The sequence below is a fragment of the Sorex fumeus genome, unplaced genomic scaffold (genome assembly GCF_029834395.1).
Source record: "Sorex fumeus unplaced genomic scaffold, SorFum_2.1 ptg000014l, whole genome shotgun sequence".
Lineage (NCBI taxonomy): Eukaryota > Metazoa > Chordata > Mammalia > Eulipotyphla > Soricidae > Sorex > Sorex fumeus.
The window spans coordinates 24,563,639-24,587,207 of NW_026606071.1; the positions used below are offsets into that span (position 1 = coordinate 24,563,639).

At 40.2% G+C, this 23,569-nt stretch overlaps 1 protein-coding gene across 3 annotated transcripts in view; it reads left to right on the forward strand.

The window, feature by feature from the left end:
• ADAM23 (ADAM metallopeptidase domain 23) overlaps positions 1-23,569 on the forward strand; it is a 218,689-nt gene that overhangs the window by 158,359 nt on the left and 36,761 nt on the right. For all 3 annotated transcript variants that reach the window (XM_056111569.1, XM_056111568.1, XM_056111570.1), the window contains exons 10-18: positions 719-790; positions 2,904-3,067; positions 4,132-4,216; positions 5,178-5,268; positions 8,230-8,278; positions 10,946-11,045; positions 13,727-13,798; positions 14,470-14,559; positions 15,883-15,963. In XM_056111569.1, the coding sequence (XP_055967544.1) occupies positions 719-790; positions 2,904-3,067; positions 4,132-4,216; positions 5,178-5,268; positions 8,230-8,278; positions 10,946-11,045; positions 13,727-13,798; positions 14,470-14,559; positions 15,883-15,963 (804 nt within the window). The remainder of the gene's footprint in view (positions 1-718; positions 791-2,903; positions 3,068-4,131; positions 4,217-5,177; positions 5,269-8,229; positions 8,279-10,945; positions 11,046-13,726; positions 13,799-14,469; positions 14,560-15,882; positions 15,964-23,569) is intronic.

Genomic DNA, 23,569 nt, shown 5'->3' on the forward strand with positions numbered 1-23,569 from the left:
TAGCAGTATTCCTACATTAAAAAAAAAAAGACTACTTGTCAAAGATCCTTTCCGAAGACCTAAGCAAAGTACTCCTTTGCTGAGACTCCAGTTGTTCGATAATCATTCTGTTTACTTACTTTTTTTTAAATAAAAAAAATTATAAACAAACTACTTGCACAATTATGGTTCTTTAGTTTTTTTTGTCTTTAGTGTTCTGATTTTGAGGAGATGAAAGTCTTTGCCTAGAAGACATTCTTCTGAAACAATATAAAATATATGATAAATGCATTCCATAATCCGTCTGAAGTAGTGCCTAAGAAATTTCCTTGATCCATGTGTAATCTTGAGTTTAAAGTGAGTAAGGTTGTTCATTTGGGACAAAATTTCTTGATTTAAGCCTTTATAGACTGGGAAAGGTGGTCTTATTGGGGAGGAAGGACAAATGGAAGGTATATTTAGAATTAGGACTGAATTTAAAACTTTGTATTTTGAATTTAAAGCTTCTCATACAGATTTCTCTTTACTCCTTCTATTACTCAGAACATAGTTATATCTTACATAGAATTTTGCTAACAGAAATGAAGCAAGAACATCATCCTATCAACAGGGCATGAAACAAAACTTTACATATGTAGTGTCCAGTTCTACTAACACTTTGAGATTTTTATTTCTCCAGAATTTTGAAATTTACCATGAGATAATGACTTGGCAGTGACTGACATATCTTTCTTCCTAGTACAAGAAGTATCGCTCATCTCATGCACACACCAACAATTTTGCAAAGTCTGTGGTCAACCTTGTGGATTCTGTAAGTGTTCCCTTTCTTTTCTGAACCTAGTTTTCAAGGATAGAATAGTTTATAGTTATGTTTACCTACTTTTCGCTTTAATTTTTTTTCTTGAACAAGAGTGAAAAAGTGTCTCCCTCCTTTATCTCCGCTGGTAAAGGAATTTTGTAAGAATTGGCTTTCAAAATTATTACATGTAATATAAAGAGCAGTGTTATCAGTGTTTTAGAGGAAATGATTGAATTATTCCTGGAATTCCAAAGCTGTATCAGCATGGCTTCTAAGTGATATTTAAATCTTGTTGTCAAATCAGAGCTTATAAAAGACAAAAAGTATCCTTGGAGAAAACTCATTACCTAAAGGAGCAAAAGTTACTTTTCACAATTGATTCTCTAAATAATAACTAGCTCTGCTTATTGTTGTTAACATATAACATAACTAATAATTGTATTAAATATATGAGCTGGCATTGTCTGAAATTTACACTAGGAGAATGAGATAGAACTTATTTGAAGAATACAGGAAAAATATACAAATCTTAAATCCTCAAACTTACATTGCTAGTGAAGTGGAATGCGTCAGGCTTTATTTTTTGATAGACAATTAAGGCTTTCTTATGTAATTTGAAATATTAAAAAACTATATCTTCCTACAAAGACTTCTAACCAAAACTCTTTTGTGTTAATATTTTCCCTGTCATTTTGTAAGTCCTAGAAAGCGATATCATGATTTTTTCCCTTTGTCTGTACTCTAAGGAATTTCTCATCTACAAATATTATTTTTTAGGCTTCAATAAAGCATTTGTGTTTCACTAGTCCTAAAAATTAAATACATAGGATACATAGCATTCTAATGTACCATACTATTTTGTTAGCTACAAATATTTGATGCCTATTGCATATTCCTGCTTAACTAGAAAAACTTCGTGCAAATTGTTGTGTCTAATTTCCTTCCTCCACTACCAAATTATTTTCTTTTCTGATTTCAAGTAGCCCTGAAGTTCATGTCATGCTAATACTTCCCGGATATAATGCTTAGTGGGCTAGAAGAGCCAAAACATGCTATGGGTGTGAGCGTGAGCAGAGTGTGAGACAGTTAGGACTAAAATTCTGAAAATCAGTTTACACCTAGTTTCTTAATTTTCTCTAATTTTATGTATTGAGATAGTTTTCTCTGAAGCACTGGACATCAAGGTAGAAAAGTAAATATTCAGCATACCCATCTTCATGCCAACCATTTCACCATGATTGAAAAGAAGCACATTTTGCAGTGTGCAACTTTTTATTCTGGGTTATCGTCTCCAATGGGGACCATCTGTTTTGAAACCCAACAATATATTATTTCTTTCCGTATTGCAAAACCATTAGCGCTTCAGGTTGATTTAGGCATGCTGATATTTTCTTTTTTTTTTCAGTGTGTTCAGAGATGATTCATTATTTTTCTTAATTAGCTCGAAAACAGGACAGAATGACGGCATTCATTAAGTTATTTGTGTGCATTAGCGCTTTTAGACCTCAAGTAGGGGAAGAGCAGGAAGATGGGATTGAACAATTGTCCGTGCTGCCACCCTGTGGTGAAGGAAAGATTTGCTACCTAAATCTGTCCCTCTCTGGGCCTCCGATTTGGGCCAGATTCTCTCCAGGTATCCTTTGAGTTTTTTTTTCAGGACAAAGCCTCCAAGAGCAGGCCACCCGTATAGTGAGTACCTGCCCAGGACGCATTGATCCACTCCAGTCCTGCAGGAACTGCTGGAATCGTCATGGACCCACTCAGAGTCCACAATGTAGGGCCCACTCACATATTCTTAGACTTTTATAAGAGAGATGCTTCCTGGACCCAGTTTTGGATTTTTCTCCCCGCTTTAGAATCTTGACATCCCCCCTACCCATCCTTAGGTGCAGTGCCAGGCCACTGAATGTGCTGGTCTGGGAGTGAGATAACCCAGCAGGCCTTGCTGAGGCAAAGTCACCTTGTAGGATCGCCCCAGGTAAAGAGAAAGTACATGCAGAGTTTGGGTGCTAAGTTAATTATGACCTTTGCTTCCCTCTCACCACCCCTTCTTTCCTCACACCGACATTATCCGCTGGTCTTGCATGTTTGAACCAGTGTCTTCCTCCTGCTCTGTATCCCCCAGATTTACAAGGAGCAGCTCAATACCAGGGTGGTCCTGGTTGCGGTGGAGACCTGGACGGAGAAGGACCACATCGACATCACCACCAACCCCATGCAGATGCTCCACGAGTTCTCCAAGTACCGGCAACGCATCAAGCAGCACGCGGACGCCGTGCATCTCATTTCGTAGGTTCCGGGATCCGGGCTTGCTTTGGGGTTTCGTTGGTGTACTTGAAGAATGGGCTGGAGCGATAGCACAGCGGGTAGGGCGTTTGCTTTGCACGCGGCCGGCCTGGGTTCAATTTCTCCATCTCTCTCTGAGAGCCCGGCAAGCTACTCTCTGAGAGTATCCTGCCCGCAGGGCAGAAAGCAGAGCCTGGCAAGCTCCCAATGCATATTGGATATACCAAAAATAGTAACAAGTCTCACAATGGAGACGTTACCGGTGCCCACTTGAGCAATGGGAGGACAGTGACCTGAAGAATGTTTTTATTGAGGTCAAGTTGGTGATTGGGGAAATACTAATGTGTTGAGTATTCCAATAAATGAGTTCCAAATATATATATATTTTTTTCTGTTGACATTACCAACCCAAGCAAGATAAGGAATGCTCCCCTCAATGACCTTCAGTACTATTTTTTTTGGTAACTTTTTGTGCCAGGGAGGGCTGTAGTCAGCAAATTGGGGTTACTCAAGGACCTCATAAGAAACTAGAATTTTCTGAAATGAGCTAGTGACTAAAAAAAAAAATGGAGATTTTTTTTTCACGAAGGAAAAAAGGTGCTATGCTTTCATTTGATAAAATAAATTGTCCCTTGTTCGTATGAATGCTGTCTCTAAACTGTTCTCTGAGACAGTGTCCTGACTTTCATCAAATTCCTCCTGCCTTTTCTCTCAGAGACCTTTGCTCTGTCTTTCACTGCCAGCCTTTACTTAGGAATTGATAGCAGCCAACCTTATGTAACCGGTAGATGCTCTCTGGGAAAAAGAAATAAAGAGCCAAAGGCTGTTTAACTTTATGTCCTTGATTCCTGAGCGATGATGCTCAGACTTTGCTCAGCTAAGACTCTCAGATAACATGATTTCAAGCTGTTTGTGATACCCTTTAGGTCAAGTACTTGGCTTCAAATTTTTGATTTCTTGGACGACAGTGACATGGGGGCTGGAATGCTCCGGAGTGCAGACATGCTTTATCAGGCTTATGGGATGGTCACTGCTTCACTTTCCTAACAGCGTTTTTATTTCTAAAGGCGTGTGACATTCCACTATAAGAGGAGCAGTCTGAGTTACTTCGGAGGCATCTGTTCCCGCACACGGGGAGTTGGTGTGAACGAGGTACATTTCATCAGTTTACTTCATAGACACCTTTTTTTTGGGCATCTGCCCCCTTCCCTCCCTGTGGCGTATTTATTTCTTTCTCAAACTTGTTTAGAATAATAATAACATCAAGATAGAGTGTGAGTGGTTTCTATGAGTAAATAGAACTTAAAGTGATTGTTGTTGTTAAAAAAAGTTTTTTTTTTCATTTTTCTTTCCATAAAGTTTACTTTATACAGAAGATTCCATAGAATTTTCTACATTTGTTGGGAAAATATATGCCCAACTTTGTCCCAGAGAATTTTTTAAACCACCATTCATAAGTTTTATATGTTATCCTTCCCTCATAACTTTTTAAAATCGTAATGCTCACAAGAGGATTGCTCTTAACTCATTTAAATCAGTTTATGATTCTGTTCCATCAGTATCTTTGTTTTCTCCTTATGTAAAATTTTCACCTTTATGCCTTTACCTAGCTAGCTGTAAAATTCACTGGAGCAAACATTTGTTTAACCTCATTGTTTGGATTTGATACCTTACTTTTTCAAAAGAAAATTCTTAAAAACAATGAGCAAATAGCATCCAAAAATCTAAACCGACTTTATCTAAATGCTTGGTCAACATCCACACCAGAGAATGTTACACCAGGGTTTTACTAGGGTTACCGCAACCGCCATCCTTCAGGGAAGATGATGAGTTGGTAGCCAGTGGAATTTACTCTTGGTTTGGTGTGAGTTCAATTGGGGCACGGATAATATTTCAAGTTTCCATGTGAGAGCGCCAAGTCCTAAGAGAGCCACATAGTAAGAGTGGCTTTCTGCTTCTGGGGCCCCATTGCAAGGAAAAAGTACTAAAGGATAGACATCGTGTGTTGCTATAAGACTGGGCTGAAGGTGATATGTGGCGATAAATAAGAATAATAACTAGCTTTGTGCATTCTCTCAAATGTTTCCCACATTCATTCAACTCTGAAAACCAGTATGGTGTTCCAATGGCAGTGGCACAAGTGCTATCACAGAGCCTGGCTCAAAACCTTGGAATCCAATGGGAACCTTCTAGCAGAAAGTTAAGTATGTAACTTAACCCTGACCTTCTCAGATGCATGCGCCTGTCTGTCTGTCTGTATGATGCATGTTCTTGTTCCTCCACCTTTAGAACATGAGTGTGGAATATCTCTGTCCTCCCAGAGGATGATAAAACCTCAATAAAGAAAAAAATGTTTTGGGGCTGGAGAGATAGCACAGCGGGTAGGGCATTTGCCTTGTATGTAGCTGACCCAGGTTCGATTCCCAGCATCCCATATGGTCTCCGGAGCACCGCCAGGAGTAACTCCTGAGTGCAGAGCCAGGAGTAACCCTTGTGCATTGCCAGGTGTGACCCAAAAAGCAAAAAAAAAACATAGTTTTTGAAAGGATCATAAAAGGAGATATTTTATGGGATTGCTAATCTGTTTAGGGTATAGAAATGCCTCTTTCAAAAATGTATAAAATCATACTCACTTCTTAGAGTGTGACCAGCTCTTTTGTAGAATGTTGGGGTGTGGACACAAGATGCCAGGTGAGAGTCCCTTATAAGCTTGATGCTATTACACTTAGATTGGAATCAGCTAGGTCGAATGTGAATAAGGCGTTCTTAAGCTCTGAGCTTGCCTGCCTGTCTACTTGTAAACTTACCTACTAGTCTCTCCAGAAAAGTGAGAGAAGTCTGAGCTGGAGGCGGGAGGTGGAAGTGGGTAGCACTCCCCTCCGTGAGCACACAGGTCCAAGGGGGTACAATCAGGCCTGGGGTCCCATCCACCAAGCAGATATAGCCAGTGACTACGTGGTGTTATTCTGCATGTTGATCAGGTGGATGGAAAGTCTGAGCCGAGGTCTAGTAGCAGAGTGTTTCCGGCTCACTTGCTTTCGAGTATTCATGACAAAATTTATTTCCTTTAAAGTCAGGATAAACTCCAACCTTTATTAATGTTCCTCTTTATGCCAGTACAATAGTAAAATACAGTGATTCCTAATACATTTTTCATGGGACACAGCAGTAGGGCTCAGGACTCAAGTCAGTATGGAATCCTGTGGATAGATAGACTGAGGGGTTTGCTCAGATATTCCTCTTAACTAGGAATTACAAGTAAAAAGGCCACATACTGCTCTCCTCTGTGGAGAACGCCAGATATTAGGAGAAAGACCTCCCAACCCACCTGGACCTTTCCCAGAGACAGAAAGGAACAGAAATATCCACCTTAACATTAACCAATAAAGATTTTTTTTTAACATCTTTAACTACTATCAGATAATTGTCATGAATGCAAAACTATGGAAACTGGGAACAAAAGAGATATCCAGGGGCTTTCTGATTCCCTTTATGGCCATATTAAGCTTCAGTTCATGAGCTTATTAAGTCTGGTGGCATTGGACCAATCTGTCTAATAAGGTTTTATTAATATCTTGCTCAGAGACTTTTGCTTTTCCCAAGAAAACACAGTGCACATTAAGGGCAGTCTTAGGGCTTTCATCAGCCACCACAGATGCTCTGTAATCATAAAGGAGTAGGGAGGGCCAGGTGTCTGACCTTCTGTAAAACCCTGCAGCTGGCCAGATGCCAATGTGAGATCAGCTGAAAGAGTCACAGAGGTGGAGGATGGACTCCAGTGAGAAACACGGCTTATTTCGACTATGGACAGAGTTCCTGCCTTGCCCAAACTCCTTATTCCTCTATGGATTGCTTCAGCATGTAGTTTATCCGGTCTGAATTTTAAAAAAAATCATTTGAAAGTCTTTCTTTACAAAATGTCTTTATAGTAGAAAAAAGCGAATAACGGGGAAATGGAAGGAATAACGCATCACATCTGAGTCCCAGTCTACTTTTACAATGGAATGCATTTATTTACTCTATATTTCAGATTTCTCTTTTTGGCCGAATCCCTTAGCACAGTATCCTTAGGTCTCTGCCCAGACCCTGGCCCTTCTCTTCTCCATGGTCCAATACCTGTGTCCGCAGAACGCCGGCTCGCTGGGGTCATTTGTTCCAAGCTGCAGAACTCTGCGGTTAGAAGGAAGTGTAAGGAGCGCCCTCTAGTGGGAGGCTTATGCCACCCGGAGCAACCCCCCCCCAGCCCAGAGGAATTCCTCATGTTCTTTTTATTCTAGTCTCTCTTTTTTTTTTTTTAACAAAAGGTTACTCCCAGGGGTTCTCAACCTCCCGGGAGGTGCATGGTAGTCACCAGAGATACACCCAGCGTGCCAGGTGGCAAACACAAGGTCTCCCACATGCTCCTGCACCTGGAACCAACCCCCAGGTATTCCTCGGGATGGAATCATTGAGACCCAGGAAGATGCTAAGATGCTTGATGCTGGTTCTCCCTTGTCAGAGCGCTCAGACTTCTATTACCTTTCCATTACCCGATGGAACTAGAAACTTAATTGAATTCTTGGAGTTATAAAAACTCCAAGGGGCAACTTTTTTTTTTTTGGCAGTATAATTACCAAGGTTTACAAAACGTTTACCAACAGAGGGTCATGCAAACATCTTTCCCTCTCCAAACCTACCACCAGGGTCAGCAGAAACCTAGATGCAACATTTTATTTATTTTGAAATTTTATTTACTTCCTTATTTTTTAGAAGCGACATTTTTGTTCTCACAGACTATTGTTTTGGAAAGGCTAAATACTGATTTAAAAGAAGTTGATTTGGAGAGTTAGTACAGCGGGTAGGGTGCTTGCTTTTCATGCACCTGGCCCAGGTTCAATCCCTGGCATCCCATATAATCTCCCGAGCACCTCCAGGAGTAATTCCTCAGTTCAGAGTCAGGAGTAACTGCTGAGCATCGTCGGGTGTGGTCCCCACACAAACAAACAAAAAAAAAAATCAAAAAATGGGAGAAAAAGGAATTAATTTTGCTCAGCAAGATTTCATATTCTGTACTAATTGACACAGAGTTGGGAATGGGCTATTACGGGAGCTGCAATGCAAATCAAGGATGTAACTTTTGTTTCTCCCTATCTTCTCCTGTTGTCTTTCTTATTTGGCTGGACCAGAATGTGACTGCACGGAGTCGTGGGGCGGCTGCATCATGGAGGAGACAGGGTAACTCTCGCTCATCCAGAACCTTCACCCTCTACCCTTTGAGAACACTGCAACGCAGCTCGCACGTTCGCTTAGGCGCTGCTTGTTTATGCGAAGCTCTTAGTAGAGACTTAATAATGAATTACCTGATCTTTTAACAATGAAAGAACTGAATCACTATGTTTTTTAATTTTTTATTTAATGTTGGTGAAAAGAGTCACCGAGAGTAACCATGATTAACTCTTGAAGCGGATTATTAAGTGCTGCTAAGTATAGTGGAGGCATTAATTTTTTAGTGCACTTAGAATAAAAGCTGGTTGTCTACCTGAAGCCATTGGTGAAAATCAATTGAGTCATCAATTTGTAGTTGAAGGAATCTGTAAATAGATGTGGTTACTGTAAAAAAAATCATGTGTGCTGTTTGTATAATCAACGCAATTTTTAATATTCTTACTAAGTCAGTTTCACTGTGTTTTAGTTAGGAAGTCTTCCACTGATAGATATTTGAACCATTTCCTCATTGTTCTCCTCTCTTTTTCTGGATACCGGGAGGCTGAACTGGGCACCTCAGTGCTGTGTTACTCTTCGGGACAAAGCTTAGGAACATTGTTCCAGAGACAGTGCCTGGGACAGAAGGAGAGGGAATTTCCTCACCCACCATCTCTCTGTCTTCCTTTATCCCTGCCATGTAACTGCTCAGCTCACAGCTTTTCACTGTAAAGTATCCAGAGTCTCACAGAATCTCTTCTTAACTCTGCCACAAAGTGCTCTAGAACCCAGGTCCAGAAATAGAGTTTAAATTAGGAACTTGTTCATGGTCTCTTTTAATGGTTGTACCCTCATTTAGTAGCAGCATGGCTTAAACAAGCTTATTTTGAGGACTACCCAGGGAGGTAAAAGCATTATCGTATGTCTTCCCAACTTTCAGTTTCTTTTTTTTTCCCCCCTCATTGGGTTCTTTCTTTTTTTGTTTTTGTTTTTTGTGGGTTTTTTTGGTTGTTGTTGTTGTGTTTTTCTTTTTGAGTCACTCCTGGCAGTGTTCAGGGGGCCATATGGGATGCTGGAAATCGAACCAGGGTTGTCTGCATGCAAGGCAAACACCCTACCCGCTGAACTATCACTCCAGCTCCCCACCCTTTTTAAAAAATTTTTTAATTGAATTACTGTGAGGTAGAACCTTACAAAGCTGTTCATGATTAGATTTCAGTCATACAGCATTCCAACACTCATCCCTCCACCAGTGTACATTTCCCAGCACCAGTGTCCCCAGGTACCCTACCAATCAACCCCCTATCCCCCATCCCCTGCTTGACTCTATGGCAGGTGCTTCTCTCTCTCTCTCTCTCTCCCCCCCCCCCTTTTGGGCATTGTGGTTTGCAATATTGATGCCGAAAGCTTATCAAGAATATTCCTTACCTACTTTTAACACTCAGATCTTGTGTAGAACTTTCCGTTTCTAAATGATAAAAACCATAAAGAGTTTATATGTTTTCTCAAAACACATCTTAATGTCTTTCTTGTATGGAATTACTGTCAACTGTGACGGAGTTTACCTACTTTCGTGTACCATCTCAAGTATCAGTACTTCAAATGATTAGATTATATCCTAGAATAAAAAGCCATCCTCCCAAATCAAGTTCTGATACATATAGGCTCAAGGGATCAGTATGTGTAATTCATTTAATCTTGAAATACAAATGGTGTTTCCATGTATACATAACAGAGATAATAATCTGGCTAGATAAATCACTGAGATTATATTCCTACATATTATACTCCTTCCAAATATGATTATAATCAAATGGTACTTGAAGTTGAGAATAAAGAACTACACACACACACACACACACACACACACACACACATACACACATATATATACATGGGATTTTTTTCCTTAAATTTTTATTAGTGAAACACCATGAGGTACAGTTGTAGGCTTACAAATTTTTGTGCTTGGGTTTCAGTTATACAATGATCGAATACCCATCCCTGCACCAGTATATATACATGTTTGCTTTCATGTATGCTTTCATCGATTCAATTTTGGTTTTGAGTAGATACATTAAATACATATGTATGTATATATTGTCCATCTGAATTAAATCACTGAAAACTGCATTTATAATCTCCAATTCTTTTCTCCTACATGAAATCTAGTAGGTTCTCATGTAAATGCTTGCCTTTCCTGAGACACAGCTAATAAGAAAGACCACATTTAAAACACAATTTAGGGGGCTAGAGTGATAGTACACTGAATAAGATGTTGATTTTCACGCAGCTACCTGGGTTTGATTCCTGGCACCCCACATGGTCCCCTCCCTGAACCTCACCCAGAGTAATCCCTGAGCACTGTTGTCTGTGACCCCAAAACAAAAAAAAATTACAGCTTAGATGGAGAATTTGGGTGATGAGCTTTCAAAAACTCTTTATGCATGAATTTGAAAGTCCTTGACTGCTGAGGAGATTGTAAACTAGTCTCCAAATGTGAGAGTTTCTTTGAATTTCTATTTCAACTGACATAAATATTTATTATTTGACAATTTGAGAATAGCTGCCTTATCAAATTTTGTATAGAATCATATGGATCCAGAGTGAACACTTTGTTCTAATTCAAGGATTTTAATGTTCTTCTTTGCTGACTGCTTTTGGTAAATTAATTGCATAATTGATTCTTTATTTCCTCAGGGTATCCCATTCCCGAAAATTCTCAAAGTGCAGCATTTTGGAATATAGAGACTTTTTACAGAGAGGGGGTGGAGCCTGTCTTTTCAACAGGCCGACGAAGGTTAGTAATTCAGAAAATGTCATTGTTTCTCAGCCTCTTTGTTTTTAATCAAAGTGCCAAATGTCAGATAATTGGGTTTCTTATCAGTATGATTAATATTTAATTGCAAAAGGATTTATCATGAAAAGATATCATATATGCACAAATGCAAAGCTATTGTTTTTTCTCTTTGGAGTCTCTGGTCTTCAGTGCTAGCTGCAGATTGAACCCCTCCCGTAACCCCTATAATTAGATTGCCTAGGAGATTTTTTTGTTAGTTGTTTTAGCTTTCATCTATTACTAAGAGATAATGAGTTATATTATGAAACATAATTTTCGCCCGTCTCTGAAAAAACAATTTCATTTTCCCTGGACCTCTCATCTCTCACTTAATAATTTACCGATTCTTCTAATTTTTTTGAGGAGGAGAGCCATCTTTTCCCAGACAGGAAACATTACTAAGGTCAGGTAGCAAAGAAAGTGGCCAAAACTGTCAATCTTTTATTCACGATTTATTTATTAATAAAGCTCTGTATTTTGGAAGTGAATTTTCATGAGGTGCGGAAAACGCATTGCATGTCTGAGCCGAAAATCTTTATTTATCCCCCATAATATAAATCTCTAAGTCTTACTTCAGAAATATTAATGTGTTTAATTACAAAGTATATACCAGGTCTCTTGGGACTATTACAGGACATACATGTATCTGATATTTTAAAAATCCAACAAAGTCAAAATTCCCCAACTCCCCGAACAGTGAAGCTGTTTGGATTAGGGCCAAGTGACCTGTTTAGCATGAAGACGGAAGTTGCCCAACAGGCAAAAATACAAGATCATTGCTTAGTTTAGAGAATGCCATCAGAATTGAACATTGCATATTTCATGTTTCCTTTTAAAATACTGCCTCAAAAGTTAAATATGTTTTCTTTGCTGTACCAACCCTTTAAGACTGTAAATTGAGAGAGCAGTTGCAATCATGTTAGCTTGAAGGAAAAAAATCCTGCCTGATGCAGATAACTGTGACTGCTGTCGTCTGAGGAGAAATGTTGGATGTCTGACATCTCTATGAAATCTCACTAAGGCTAAAGAGAAGGAAACGGGAATTTTAGAGTGACCTGCACCATTAAACAGAGCTACCTGCTTTTCATGGCGTTGATCCAGCACAGTAAAAATTCGAAAGCTTCAGAGTATTTTAAAAGGGTGAAATGAGTAATAATCTGAGTTTCTAGCAATTTTGAATTGTACGTGGCTAATTTGAACTGCCCTATCATTCACCAACTAATTATAAGCATTGTGCCTTAGGATGTAATGCTGAGTCTTTGGGAAAGGTTAAGGCCCTTAGTATGTGTGTAAGGACCCATCATTAGGATCTGAAATTGCCTGAGACTAGAAAAAAAAAAAGTTCTGATAAATTTGAAACTAAAAAGAGAACTATACATACCTTCAAGTTTAAAAGTTAATACCTAGGAAAAAAATTTTAATTGCATATTAGATATATTTGTTTTTTTAAAAAAAAAAGACCCTTTGGGAGAGTATAGGAATTAACGTGCTTGCCTTGCACAGGGCCAACTATGGTTCAGTCCCCAGCACCGAATATTGTCCTCTGAACATCGTTGGCAGTGACTGTAATGCACAGAATCAGGAGTAAACCCAGAGCACTGCTGGAATGTGGCCCCCACCTCACATTCCCCCTTGCAAGACCCCCTATTGATACTAATAAAATAGTTTATGTGTATCAAAGCTGACTTTTTATTAAGGCATTTTATTAACATAAATATGCATTTTTAGGGATATTTTTCCGTTATGGACCTCTTTTCTCTGCTGTGGGTACCTCCCCAGCTGCCATATTTCTATCCGGGTGGCCATGTTAACCTGTCTTTCCCTCCCTCATGTTCGTGACTCTGCACACTTGGGTGGAAATGTGCTATTCCACTTTTCCCCCAGGTGTGATGGTTCACAGAAAAATCTTTCTCGGGTGATGGGAAATAGGATTATTTCTCACGTATGACCAACTGCTTTAACAGCTGAAATAGTTTATCTGACAGCAAATTTATAGCACAGGAAGGGAGATTATCTGAGAAAGTGGTCTTTCTAATGAACACAAGTCTGAAACACGTTTATGCAGATGTGTCCATACTTATTCAGAGTATTTCAGGCAGTGTGGATTTCTTTTTAGTGAGAGTGATTGACGTGGATCTCCAATATTTTAAAGCTAAACTTATTTATATTTACTCGATTGCATGTATTACATTTGGCTGTGACTGAAGAGTTTTTAAGTTTTCGATAGTTTTGATGTCTTCTTGGCTGCCTTGAGATAAGTCACAGATGCATTTTAGTTCCATTAGCAAACTCATAGCCACTAGTAGGGAAGATTTGGAAAAGAAATATGAATACGAGAAGTGATACATTCCTCTTGACAGCTTATGCTCATAAAAGTAACTCTAATAGTAGGCATTATATATGCAGCCCGCAACCAGAGAATCTCCAAGAGACACTACCCCATTTAAAACATGTTTTAGAAGTGTTATTAATAAGTGAACAGTCTTTTCTGCACAGACATCACTTAGAAGATGCCCCAATACATCACAGAGGAATATCACAGGAGAACTGATTATAAGACCACGTATGTGGCCTCATTAATCTATTGATTTTTCCACTATGAGTTAAAACATTCTTTCATTTCTCTCCAAACTCTTTTCCAGCTATTTGAACCCACAGAATGTGGAAATGGATATGTAGAAGCTGGCGAGGAATGTGATTGTGGTTTCCACGTGGTGGGTATAAGAGATCTTTTCTACCTTCAGCTCAGCTCCTACCCACAGCCAACCAGAATAACATGAGTGAGAAGCCTGCATGATAATTCATTGTGGTTTTACTGCCTACTTTTCTGATCTTTTACTGCTGCTTAATTCTAGCTTAAATGCAATGAGTAGTAACCATGTCTCATTTCCCTATTTGAAAAAAGCTAATAAGTTCATCTAGTCAAATTCCCTATTTGAAAACTTTCTGGTCCCAAGAACTGAACCCAGGGCCTCAGCTTTGTGAGGCTTGAGCTGTACCACTGAACCATGGAACTTGCACCAATTCACTATCTTAAAAACAATGCATAGCTCATCACTATCTCAGACAAGCTTTCTGAAGCCACGCACATTATTTTTGGGTTGTGTATTATTTTTGTACTTAGAAAATGATAAATATTAAGCGTATAATGGTGCCTGCTGAGAAATAAGCTGATATTTTGATGGATAAACCCTTTCATGGAAAATAAATAAGTAGAGAAATATGGTAGAAAGAATCTGCCTTAGCAGAATGTGATTAACTCTTAACGGAGTTGCTTACTGTCATCTAAGTCACCTCTTCTGGATTAGGCATGTGTTATATGTGGAGACAATGTGAATGACCAGCAGATAGGGTGGATCACTTACTCACACAGTCTTTTTTCTAGGAATGCTATGGCTTGTGCTGTAAGAAGTGTTCTCTCTCCAACGGCGCCCACTGCAGTGACGGGCCTTGCTGTAACAGCACATCTTGTCTTGTGAGTTTCCTGACAGTTTCATCTGCCTTTTCTTTTCCTGGATATATTACCCAGAGATTGAAATATATTCTTTTCACATTTGTAGAGCTTGTCTAAAAATGTGTTGGTTGTCAACAGTGCATATGAGCCTGGCAATTTTGACAACTCAATAAATCTCCAAATGGATGGGTCACAACTCTACTAAAATTTTAATATCAACCTTCAAAATAAACACTGAGCCTTGTCCCGCTCAGGGAGACAAAAACCAAAGTGAATGGCTGTGTAGGACAAATGCCTAGTATTTGAAATAATATAGCCTTATAAAAATACATTTCTCTAAAATGTACCCTAATTTATTTTGGTCTCTTGAGCATGAAAGCTAGAACTCATATTTGCATATTTGACTTTTAAAATCCTCTCTAAAGTTAAGAAAGTATGATAAGTAATATATATATGTATGCATTTATGTGTGCTAATGCAAAAAACTTTATATGCATGTGGATATATAGTTACTTCTATGTATAGTATGTAATATTTTAAGGCATCTTTTAAACCTTTCTCTCTGAATCCTGTATTCATTCTTATGATGAAAACAGCTACATGATTTTGTAATTTTATTCAGTACAAAGCAGCTTTATATCCTATGTTATTCAAGAAGATTCTAGCTCAGTTTCTACTTGCTTTATTTTCCTTACCAAATTATAAATTGCTTGAAGGTCAAGGACTTTTTCATCCATCTATTTTAAGGGGAGCGGGCCACACCCAGCAGTGCTCAGGGCTTTCTCCTGACTCTGTGCTCGAGGATCACTGCTGGTGGTGCTCAAGGGACCAGTGTGGTGCCAGGGACTGAACCAGGTTCTTTTTACTTTACCTTTTACAGACCGCCTTACCAGCTAAGCAAAATACTTTGTAGTAAGGAGAAACTCATGGCGTCCATGAATTCACAGGACTTTATTAAATCTGATTGTGCATATTTAGCTAAATAAGGTGACTATTCAAGTTATAAGTAAATTAGTGAAGACAGAGTGTGCATATCAGTCATCAAGGGAGCTGAATGCTCCTATGTTAGCCTTTTGCTCTTTTGTCTTCAGCCACACCAGCATTTTGTCTTCATAGAATTGCCATCATATTGTTTTCTGAATTTTGTGCTCTGAGACAACGGGTTTGAAGTCTAAACTTTCAATGGCATCGTTGATTTAGGCCTTGACTCTATTTTTCGACTCTCTTGCTAAATTGAAAATGACCTCAATAATGGTTATGAGAGTATGTAAGTGTTGTTGGTGAATATTAGAATACTCTTTAAAATAGTGATATTAGCTTCTAATACTGAATTTCTGTTTACAGTTTCAGCCACGAGGGTATGATTGTCGGGATGCTGTGAATGGGTGTGACATTACTGAGTATTGTACTGGAGACTCTGGCCAGGTATGCCCAACTGAGCTTTAGTTTCATTTCAATTGGAAATACCCATTTTAAAGCTGCTAATTTGGATTATACCTGTGAATAAACTTTGGCTTCTTTATTTTTGGTTTGGTTTTGCTTTATTTTCCAGCAGCATTTGACTATCCACCATGCATTTATTTTAGGAATATTTTAGGAACATGTTGCTGTTTGGGAGCCTAAGTCTCTTCTTCCAATCCCCCATTCATAGTCTGTGCCCTTTTGTGGTTTATACCCAAATTGACTTTCCTCTTCCCTGCAGCTAACATCAGGCATTCACACTGATGAAAACGTACACTTTTTAGAAATTTTAAAGCCATAAAACCCATTTAAAGAAGAAAAAAAAGAAAAAACTTGGATGGCTACTTGGTCTCACAAGTTGAGAAGAAGCACTGTGGCTCTGGGCAAAGGGGGGTGGCATCAACTCCCACCTCTCCATCACCATCTCTCTCTGTGGAGAGTGTCCTGCCTTTATGGCTTTTAGTATTGGCTTGATCTTCTTCACATTTAAATTTTAGCATTATAATTCTGGGTATAATTTTTACTTTCAAAAATGATGTCATGTTATTTTAAATCTTTTTTTCTTCTTTTTGGGTCCCACCTAGTGATGCACAGGGGTTACTTCTGGCTCAATACTCAGGAGTTACTCCTGGCGGTTCTCGGAAGACTATATGGGATGCTGGGAATCGAACCTGGGTTGGTCACATGCAAGCAAATGCCCTACCCACTGTGCTATCGCTCCAGCCCTATTTTAAATCTTTACATGTCATCAAAATGGACATTTATTAAGCTCCTCTTAAATGTCGCTACTCTGATGGAACTTCTGTTTTGTTGGGTGGAGAAAGATCAGTATTGACCAAGACTGTCAGAGAGGATTAAAGGTTAAGCATCCGAGAAGGAGGTGTGGAAACAGTGATGGTGTAGGGTCCCTAGGGTGGGGTGATCAGGTCCATTTCCCTGGAGGAGTTGGCATTGCAGTGGAAACACAAATGGTACAATAGAAAACTGGAATACGGGAGCTTGGCCTTTTCGTGGAATGGAAAGAGGGGCCAGGGAGAGAGCTCACAAAGCTGGATGCCTTTTCGGAGGTTAAGCCCAAGCTCTGCTTGGCTCTCCTGGACTTCCGGTGTGGCCCTGTGTCCCCCAGCAGGACCTAACTGAGCACCTCAACATCCCATGGCTGGAGCTCTCAGTGCTCGGGCCCGCAAAGCTGAGTATTTCTCCAAATGGCCTTGGTCAACCCTCACCCCCAGCACTGCTTGGGAGGTCCCAGTCAAAAAGTTTTAAAGAAAGGAAAGGGAATGAAAAATTCAATGGAAATTGAGATACCTAAGAAGTTGTGGAAGGAGTTCTGAAGAGGAAATCTGGATCAGGGCAGGCAGGAAATGGAAAGGAGTTTGGGATTTGTTTTAGTATCATTTCCATTCTGACAGTACTTCAAAAGCATACATATCCCTGTGTGTGTGGTTCTGTAATCTGGATTTTAACTGGTGACTTCTGTTAAGTTTTCATTATACCTATTAATATGGTCTGGGCACCTGTGCGCATTTTCAAGAATATTTCCAGCGCAGGGTTAAACCCTTAGGAAAAGTTCCCAGGTATAGACTTGCCAGGCATAAGTTTGATTTCCAAGGGATTCCCCATAAATAGGGAATAGTTACAGGCTAAAACAGCACTTTTCATTATTGAAAATCAGAGTGTAGAGGTAGTACAATGCGCAGGACACTTGACTTGCATGGGACTGCCCAGGGTTCAACCTCTGGCACTCCATATTGTTCCCTAAGTACTCCCAGGAGGTGATCACAGAGCCAGGAATAAGCCCTGAGCACAGGTAAACTTGGCCTAAAAACCAAAAGCAAACAGAAAACAGCCAAGCCGAAAAGACATAGCTTAATGTGAGAGTTAAACAGACCTCTTGCTGCATCTTAAATCTAGGTTGTAGCAATAAGCACTGTGGCACTGTCCTCCCATTGTTTATTGATTTGCTCGAGCAGCCAGCAGTAACATCTCCACTGTGAGACTTGTTGTTACTGTTTTTGGCATATTGAATATGCCATGGGGAGCTTGCCAGGCTCTGCCATGCGGGTGGCTTGGTAGCTTGCCGGGCTCTCCAAGAGGGGTGGAGGAATCGAACCCGGGTTGGCCGCATGCAAAGCAAACGCCCTACCCGCTGTGCTATCAGTCCAGCCTGTACAATAAGTATGGTCAAAATTGTCTATATTACTCTAGAGTAAGATATCTCTGCACATGTCCTGACATAGCAGTGGACAGAGGCTGATTTCAGTGGACAAAGGAGATTGGCAGAACTGAGTCAAAGCATCCACCAGTTCTTTCCAAGCTTATCAATCAAACCCAACTATTAATCATTCCACCTACCAGGAGAAAGTGAGTAAAGGAACAGACTAACTGCAGCAGTACCAAATTCTTTTCCTTTGAAGGAAACTCAAAACTCCTAGCTAAGTTTTTTTTTCTTTTCATTTATTGGCTTCTTTGAGGGGCCACATGTAGTTATGCTCATGACTTACTCCTAGCTTTGCACAGGGCTCACTCCTGGTAGGGTTTCAGGAACCATGTGGGGTGTTGGGGACCAGTGCCAGCTTGGCAATGCTTAAGGCAAGTGCTCTAACTGCTTTACTGTATCTCCAGCCCCATAAATTTCCTTTTTTTAAAAAATATGTATTAAAACAATTGGGTGGACAAACCTGGCAGTGTTCAGAGATTGCTTCTGGCTCTGTGCTCAGGGATCATTCCTGGAAAAGATTGGAGTAACAGAGTTCTGGGGCACCAGGTTGGGGGTAGACGGAATACAAGACAAGTGCCCTAACCCTTTGTACTATCTCTCTTGACCATTATATATATGTGTTATTATATTTAAATATGTGATAGGTTTCTTTGCTATTTTCCTTTAATGCATTGACAGAATATAAGAATGCTAGGTTCTGTGTTTTGTGATAAATATCCTGGCAATCCTGAGTCATATTTTTAATTTTACATAAAAATATTACTTTTATACCAGTCATCTCTGGTTTTAGTTCTATGCATTTGGGGATTTTAGAATTACATTCATTCCACTTCAACCTTTAACCCCTAAGTTGCTTATAGAACTTACTGAAAATAAAGTGGTTTTTTTTTTCCCATCCTTAAAAGCACATGATAGTTACAGTAAAGTGATTAGTTGTGTTGAAACTTATGGTCTTGGTGTCAAAATTACTGCACCTTCACCACCACAAAAGTGCCTATGAGGGGGCTGGAGTGATAGCACAGTGGGTAGGGTGTTTGCCTTTCATGCAGTCAACCCGGGTTCAATTCCCAGCATCCCATATGGTCCCCTGAACACCTCTAAGAGTAATTCCTGAGTGCATGAGCCAGGAGTAACCCTTGTGCATCGCCGGGTGTGACCCCCAAAAAAGTGCCTATGACCCTCCACGACTATTGTGTCACTTGGGTCTGACACCCCCCCCCCCCCCCCGGTATCCCCTCCCTCAACCAAACTGGAAAACCTTAGTTCTGTTGCCAGAGTTCAGTGGTTCATTTTCTTTGGCTACTGTTTCAAGCAGAGTCTGGCAAGCTCCCCATGGCATATTCAATATGTCAAAAACAGTAACAATAATGAGTCTTGTTTCCCTGACCCTGAAAGAGCCTCCAATGTGGAACCATTGGGAAGGACGAGTAAAGGGAAGCTGCTAAAATCTCTCAGGGCTAGGACGAATGGAGACATTACTGGAGCCCGCTTGAGCAAATCAATGAACCACGGGATGAGAGTGATGATGACAGCGATGACTATTTCATTACTTTGTGTCTTTACATACATAGCTTACATGAAATTATCTGGCAATTGCCCTCCTTCTGACTTATTTAGCTTAACATGATCCTTTCAGTTCTGCACAAATTGCAATAAATTGCCAGATTTCATCTTTTCTCATAGCTGTGTATTTCATAGTTTAGCTAGACCACAATTTCTTTGCTCATCTTTTGGGCTCTTAGGTTGCTTCCAGAACTTTGCTATTGTAAATGCCATATTGATGAGCATCTTTGGCCTAATATTTTACTTTACAAATAAAAGGCTTTAATCTCATGTATCTAGTGTGAAATTATATTGTTAAATGAATTTCTCCATCGTGTATTACAATAATATATTGTTTTAGTAATCATTTACTTTTATGATGGAGATGAACCTAAAATAGATAATGGAGTAGAGGAAGTTAAACTTCTCCCACATTGTTTTGCTTTGTAAGTGGCAGTATAGCTTGAATTAAATGGATCCTAATAATGATTTTTTAAAAACTGGAGTCTGAGAATATCAGCATCAGTGTGTACAATCAGTGTGTACAACTGACATTCTGACTAGATCTTTTATCTCAGAGTATCTTCTGCTTATTTTTGACATAGCATTTACAAATGCCTTTGAGCTATTTTTAAATTCACAATATATAGCAATACATAATGGTTGTGCAAATGAGAGAAATCCTTGGAAAATAATACTGCATGATATAATAAGATATTTTTGAAAGATGTGGGAGATGTTTTCTATTAGCTCTGTGAAGTATGTCATCTAAATGGATGTTGTAGCACATTTTAAAATGAACGCATTTAAATGCTGTCACACTGCTGAGGCCTGTCTCAGTGAATCTTTTTGTTTTGCATAAAACCAACGGCTGGGGTAGCATTCTACTCACAGTCACAAGAAAGCACATGGATTTGTGGTTCTTTTGTTTAAATGACTCCAAAGAAAATGACATCCCAAAATATCCCTAATTCTGCAATATGCAACTGGTTTCATTAGCCTACACTAAAAATAAATTGATTATAAACATCCGTGCATTGAGAGAGGACAGTTTACAGTAAAGGACTTTTTATTTCATTAGTAAAAGCTTCTACGAATCCCTGCCGCCGCTGCCACCACCACGCCACCCACCCTCCCCACCTGCCTTCTGCCACACACATTAAGAAATCACTTAAATCAAAATAACTCATTTAAAGCCTGATGTACCTTTTTTTAGTAACAATATTTTTTCTGCTTTTTTGAATTTTTTGTTTGGTGTGGTTATATTTGTCTTGGAATAAGTGAATAATTAACTAATTGATTAATAATACAATGGTTGTTTTTTGGGTGGATTCAGGTGGATCTGGTTTTGTGCAGTCTGCCTATCAAGCCATACTTTAGTGCTTATAATCTCAGTTATTGGAATATTGGAGTTTGGGGAATGAAAGTTTATGGGAGATTATGTTACTCTTCAGAAAGATAGAAAGTCAAAAGCAATCCATCTCAAACTCAGTAAGTTCTCTTCCTTAGCAGTCTCAGATCTGTGTTCTTTCTGTAGTGAACTTGATAAACAGAATTAAATAACTGAATTATATCTGTATGGATCATTCATTTATTTTCTCAACCAGCTAGTAGAAGTAGTAATTCAGTGATTGAATCCAGTTTTGTTCTAGAGGGAAGGGAGGAGCAGAGACCCAAACATATAAAATCCCTGCTTCCATAAAACACACATCATTTGGGGTAGAACTGAACAACTGAGTGAAACATGTTACTCGTCAGTAGAGGATGAGCGCTACAGAGAAGAAAAGAGTCGGTGAGAGAGAATGCCGGGTTGGGCAGGTTATGACTTGGAAGGGTGTGGTTAGAGAAGTCTCTGAGATGCCGGCAGGTGAGCAGAGCTCTGAGGAAGGTGAGAAAGCAAGGCCAGCACACTTCTGTGGGAAAGACAGAAGGCAGAGCAGGGCAAAGGCCATGGAGTAGCATCATGCCTGCACTTTCACTGGCCTCAGCTCAGTCATGGTTGAGAGTAGGAAGGAGTCAGGGAGATGATGCTTGCAAGGGAGGGAGCAGGTCATGTTGAACTTCCAAGGCAAGAGAGCAAAAAAGGATATATATTCTGTGGACAAGAGGGTCACAATTGACCTGGGGATTGCCAGCAAAGCTGAGCACCCAAGGATGACAGTAACGTGGGATAGTGTTGGGGATTTAACGCATGACCACACATGTGGGCTCTGATTTAGAGAGGATGCGTGTTTGTGGTGGTCATACCTGGAAGTGCTCAGGAACTGCTCTGGGTCTGGGTCTTAGGGAACTGTATGGAGGGCAGAATGAAAACCAGGGGTTCCACATGCAAAGTATATGCTCCAGCTCTTTGAACTATCTCTCTCACTCTAATTGGAGGTAGGAGGTGGGGGGGGGGGGTTGGGCTCCCCTTGGCTGTGCTCAGATCTTACTCCTGGATCTGTTCTCAGGGGTCACTCCTGACAGACTTGGGGATTGAACTCGGTTTGCCCAGTCAAGGCAAGCACCTTACTCAGTGACTACCTTCCCATTCTCCCACCGATTTATATTCGTAAGGGACACTGATAGATGTATAGTTCTAGGAAGACCAGGTTGGAGACAGGGTGGAGACCATGTTGGTGTCTACTGGAGGTGGATGCATAATCCCTGTGAAGGATGGTGATAAATTGCACAGGGGTTAGCCCAGCTGTGAAGAGAGGGGGTCAGATTGTCATCATATTCTGAAGGCTACACTAACAGGATTTATTGGCAGCCTTGGTGGGGACTATCAGAGAGAAGCAGAGAACCTCCCGGGTTGAGGGCCTGAGCAGTTGGAAGAAGTAAAGCAGAGACGGCCTTTATGCACTTGCTATTTCTCACTCCCATGTCACAGCAATGTGTTTCTTTTTCCTTTCCACATTCACATTAGACACTGAAACACAGCCTCTGATTTCAACTTACTTTTTTTTGGTTCTAGATTGAGGGGTGGGGATACTGAGTGCTCCCAAGTGGTACTCAGGAGGACCAGAGACCCCAGCTGGCCTGGCCGTTTCAGTGTCAGAGTACTAAGGACCTGATGCTGCAATGCTGCTAGGGCTTCATGGTGCCAGAGAAACCCCAGCCACCTGCTGTATGGCTGGGGACCACCTTGGTTACTCAGTGTTGCTCAGGGGTCTTCCAGGGTTGCCTCAACCAGCAGCGCTTGGGAGATTATATGGTGCTAGGAGTCAAACTTGAGTCAGGGATATGTTAGGTGTGCCCAAACCACTATACCATCTCCTGCTCCCCGAGTCCCACCTTTCTAACGTCTTCTAAATGTGATAAATAAGGTGCACAGAGAGTATAACTTTTAACCTAATTGACTCAGGTTAATTTGGGCAGCGGAAGTGAAGTGTCCCTTCAACAGTGATTGACAGGTGTGGAGAAGGAGATGCCATTCACATCAGGCTGCTGTGCTGTAACTCTGGAGTGCAGGAGCTTGGATACAGAAGGGTAGAGGCACATCCTTTGAGTGGAAGGACAGGAAGTTCCTTCCTCTGCAGTAGAGTGGCCTAGGGGTGAGGGAGCACATGGGTGTGAAGTGCAGATGTGACATTTTTAGAGTCCAGTGAAGTTTATAAACTAGTTCCAGATTGTGTCCACTTCTACATAACAAGCCACTTCATTCCCTTTCTTGTCTACCTTAACGCATCTACTTTAACTCTGTAGGCAAGTGAATGTAAGGTACTATGTCAGTCTACCTCATAAGAAACTGAAGCCTGGAGACCTTCATGGTACGGGTCTGGTTTATTTATATTTTCCAATCATAGGAAAATTAATTTGGATAGC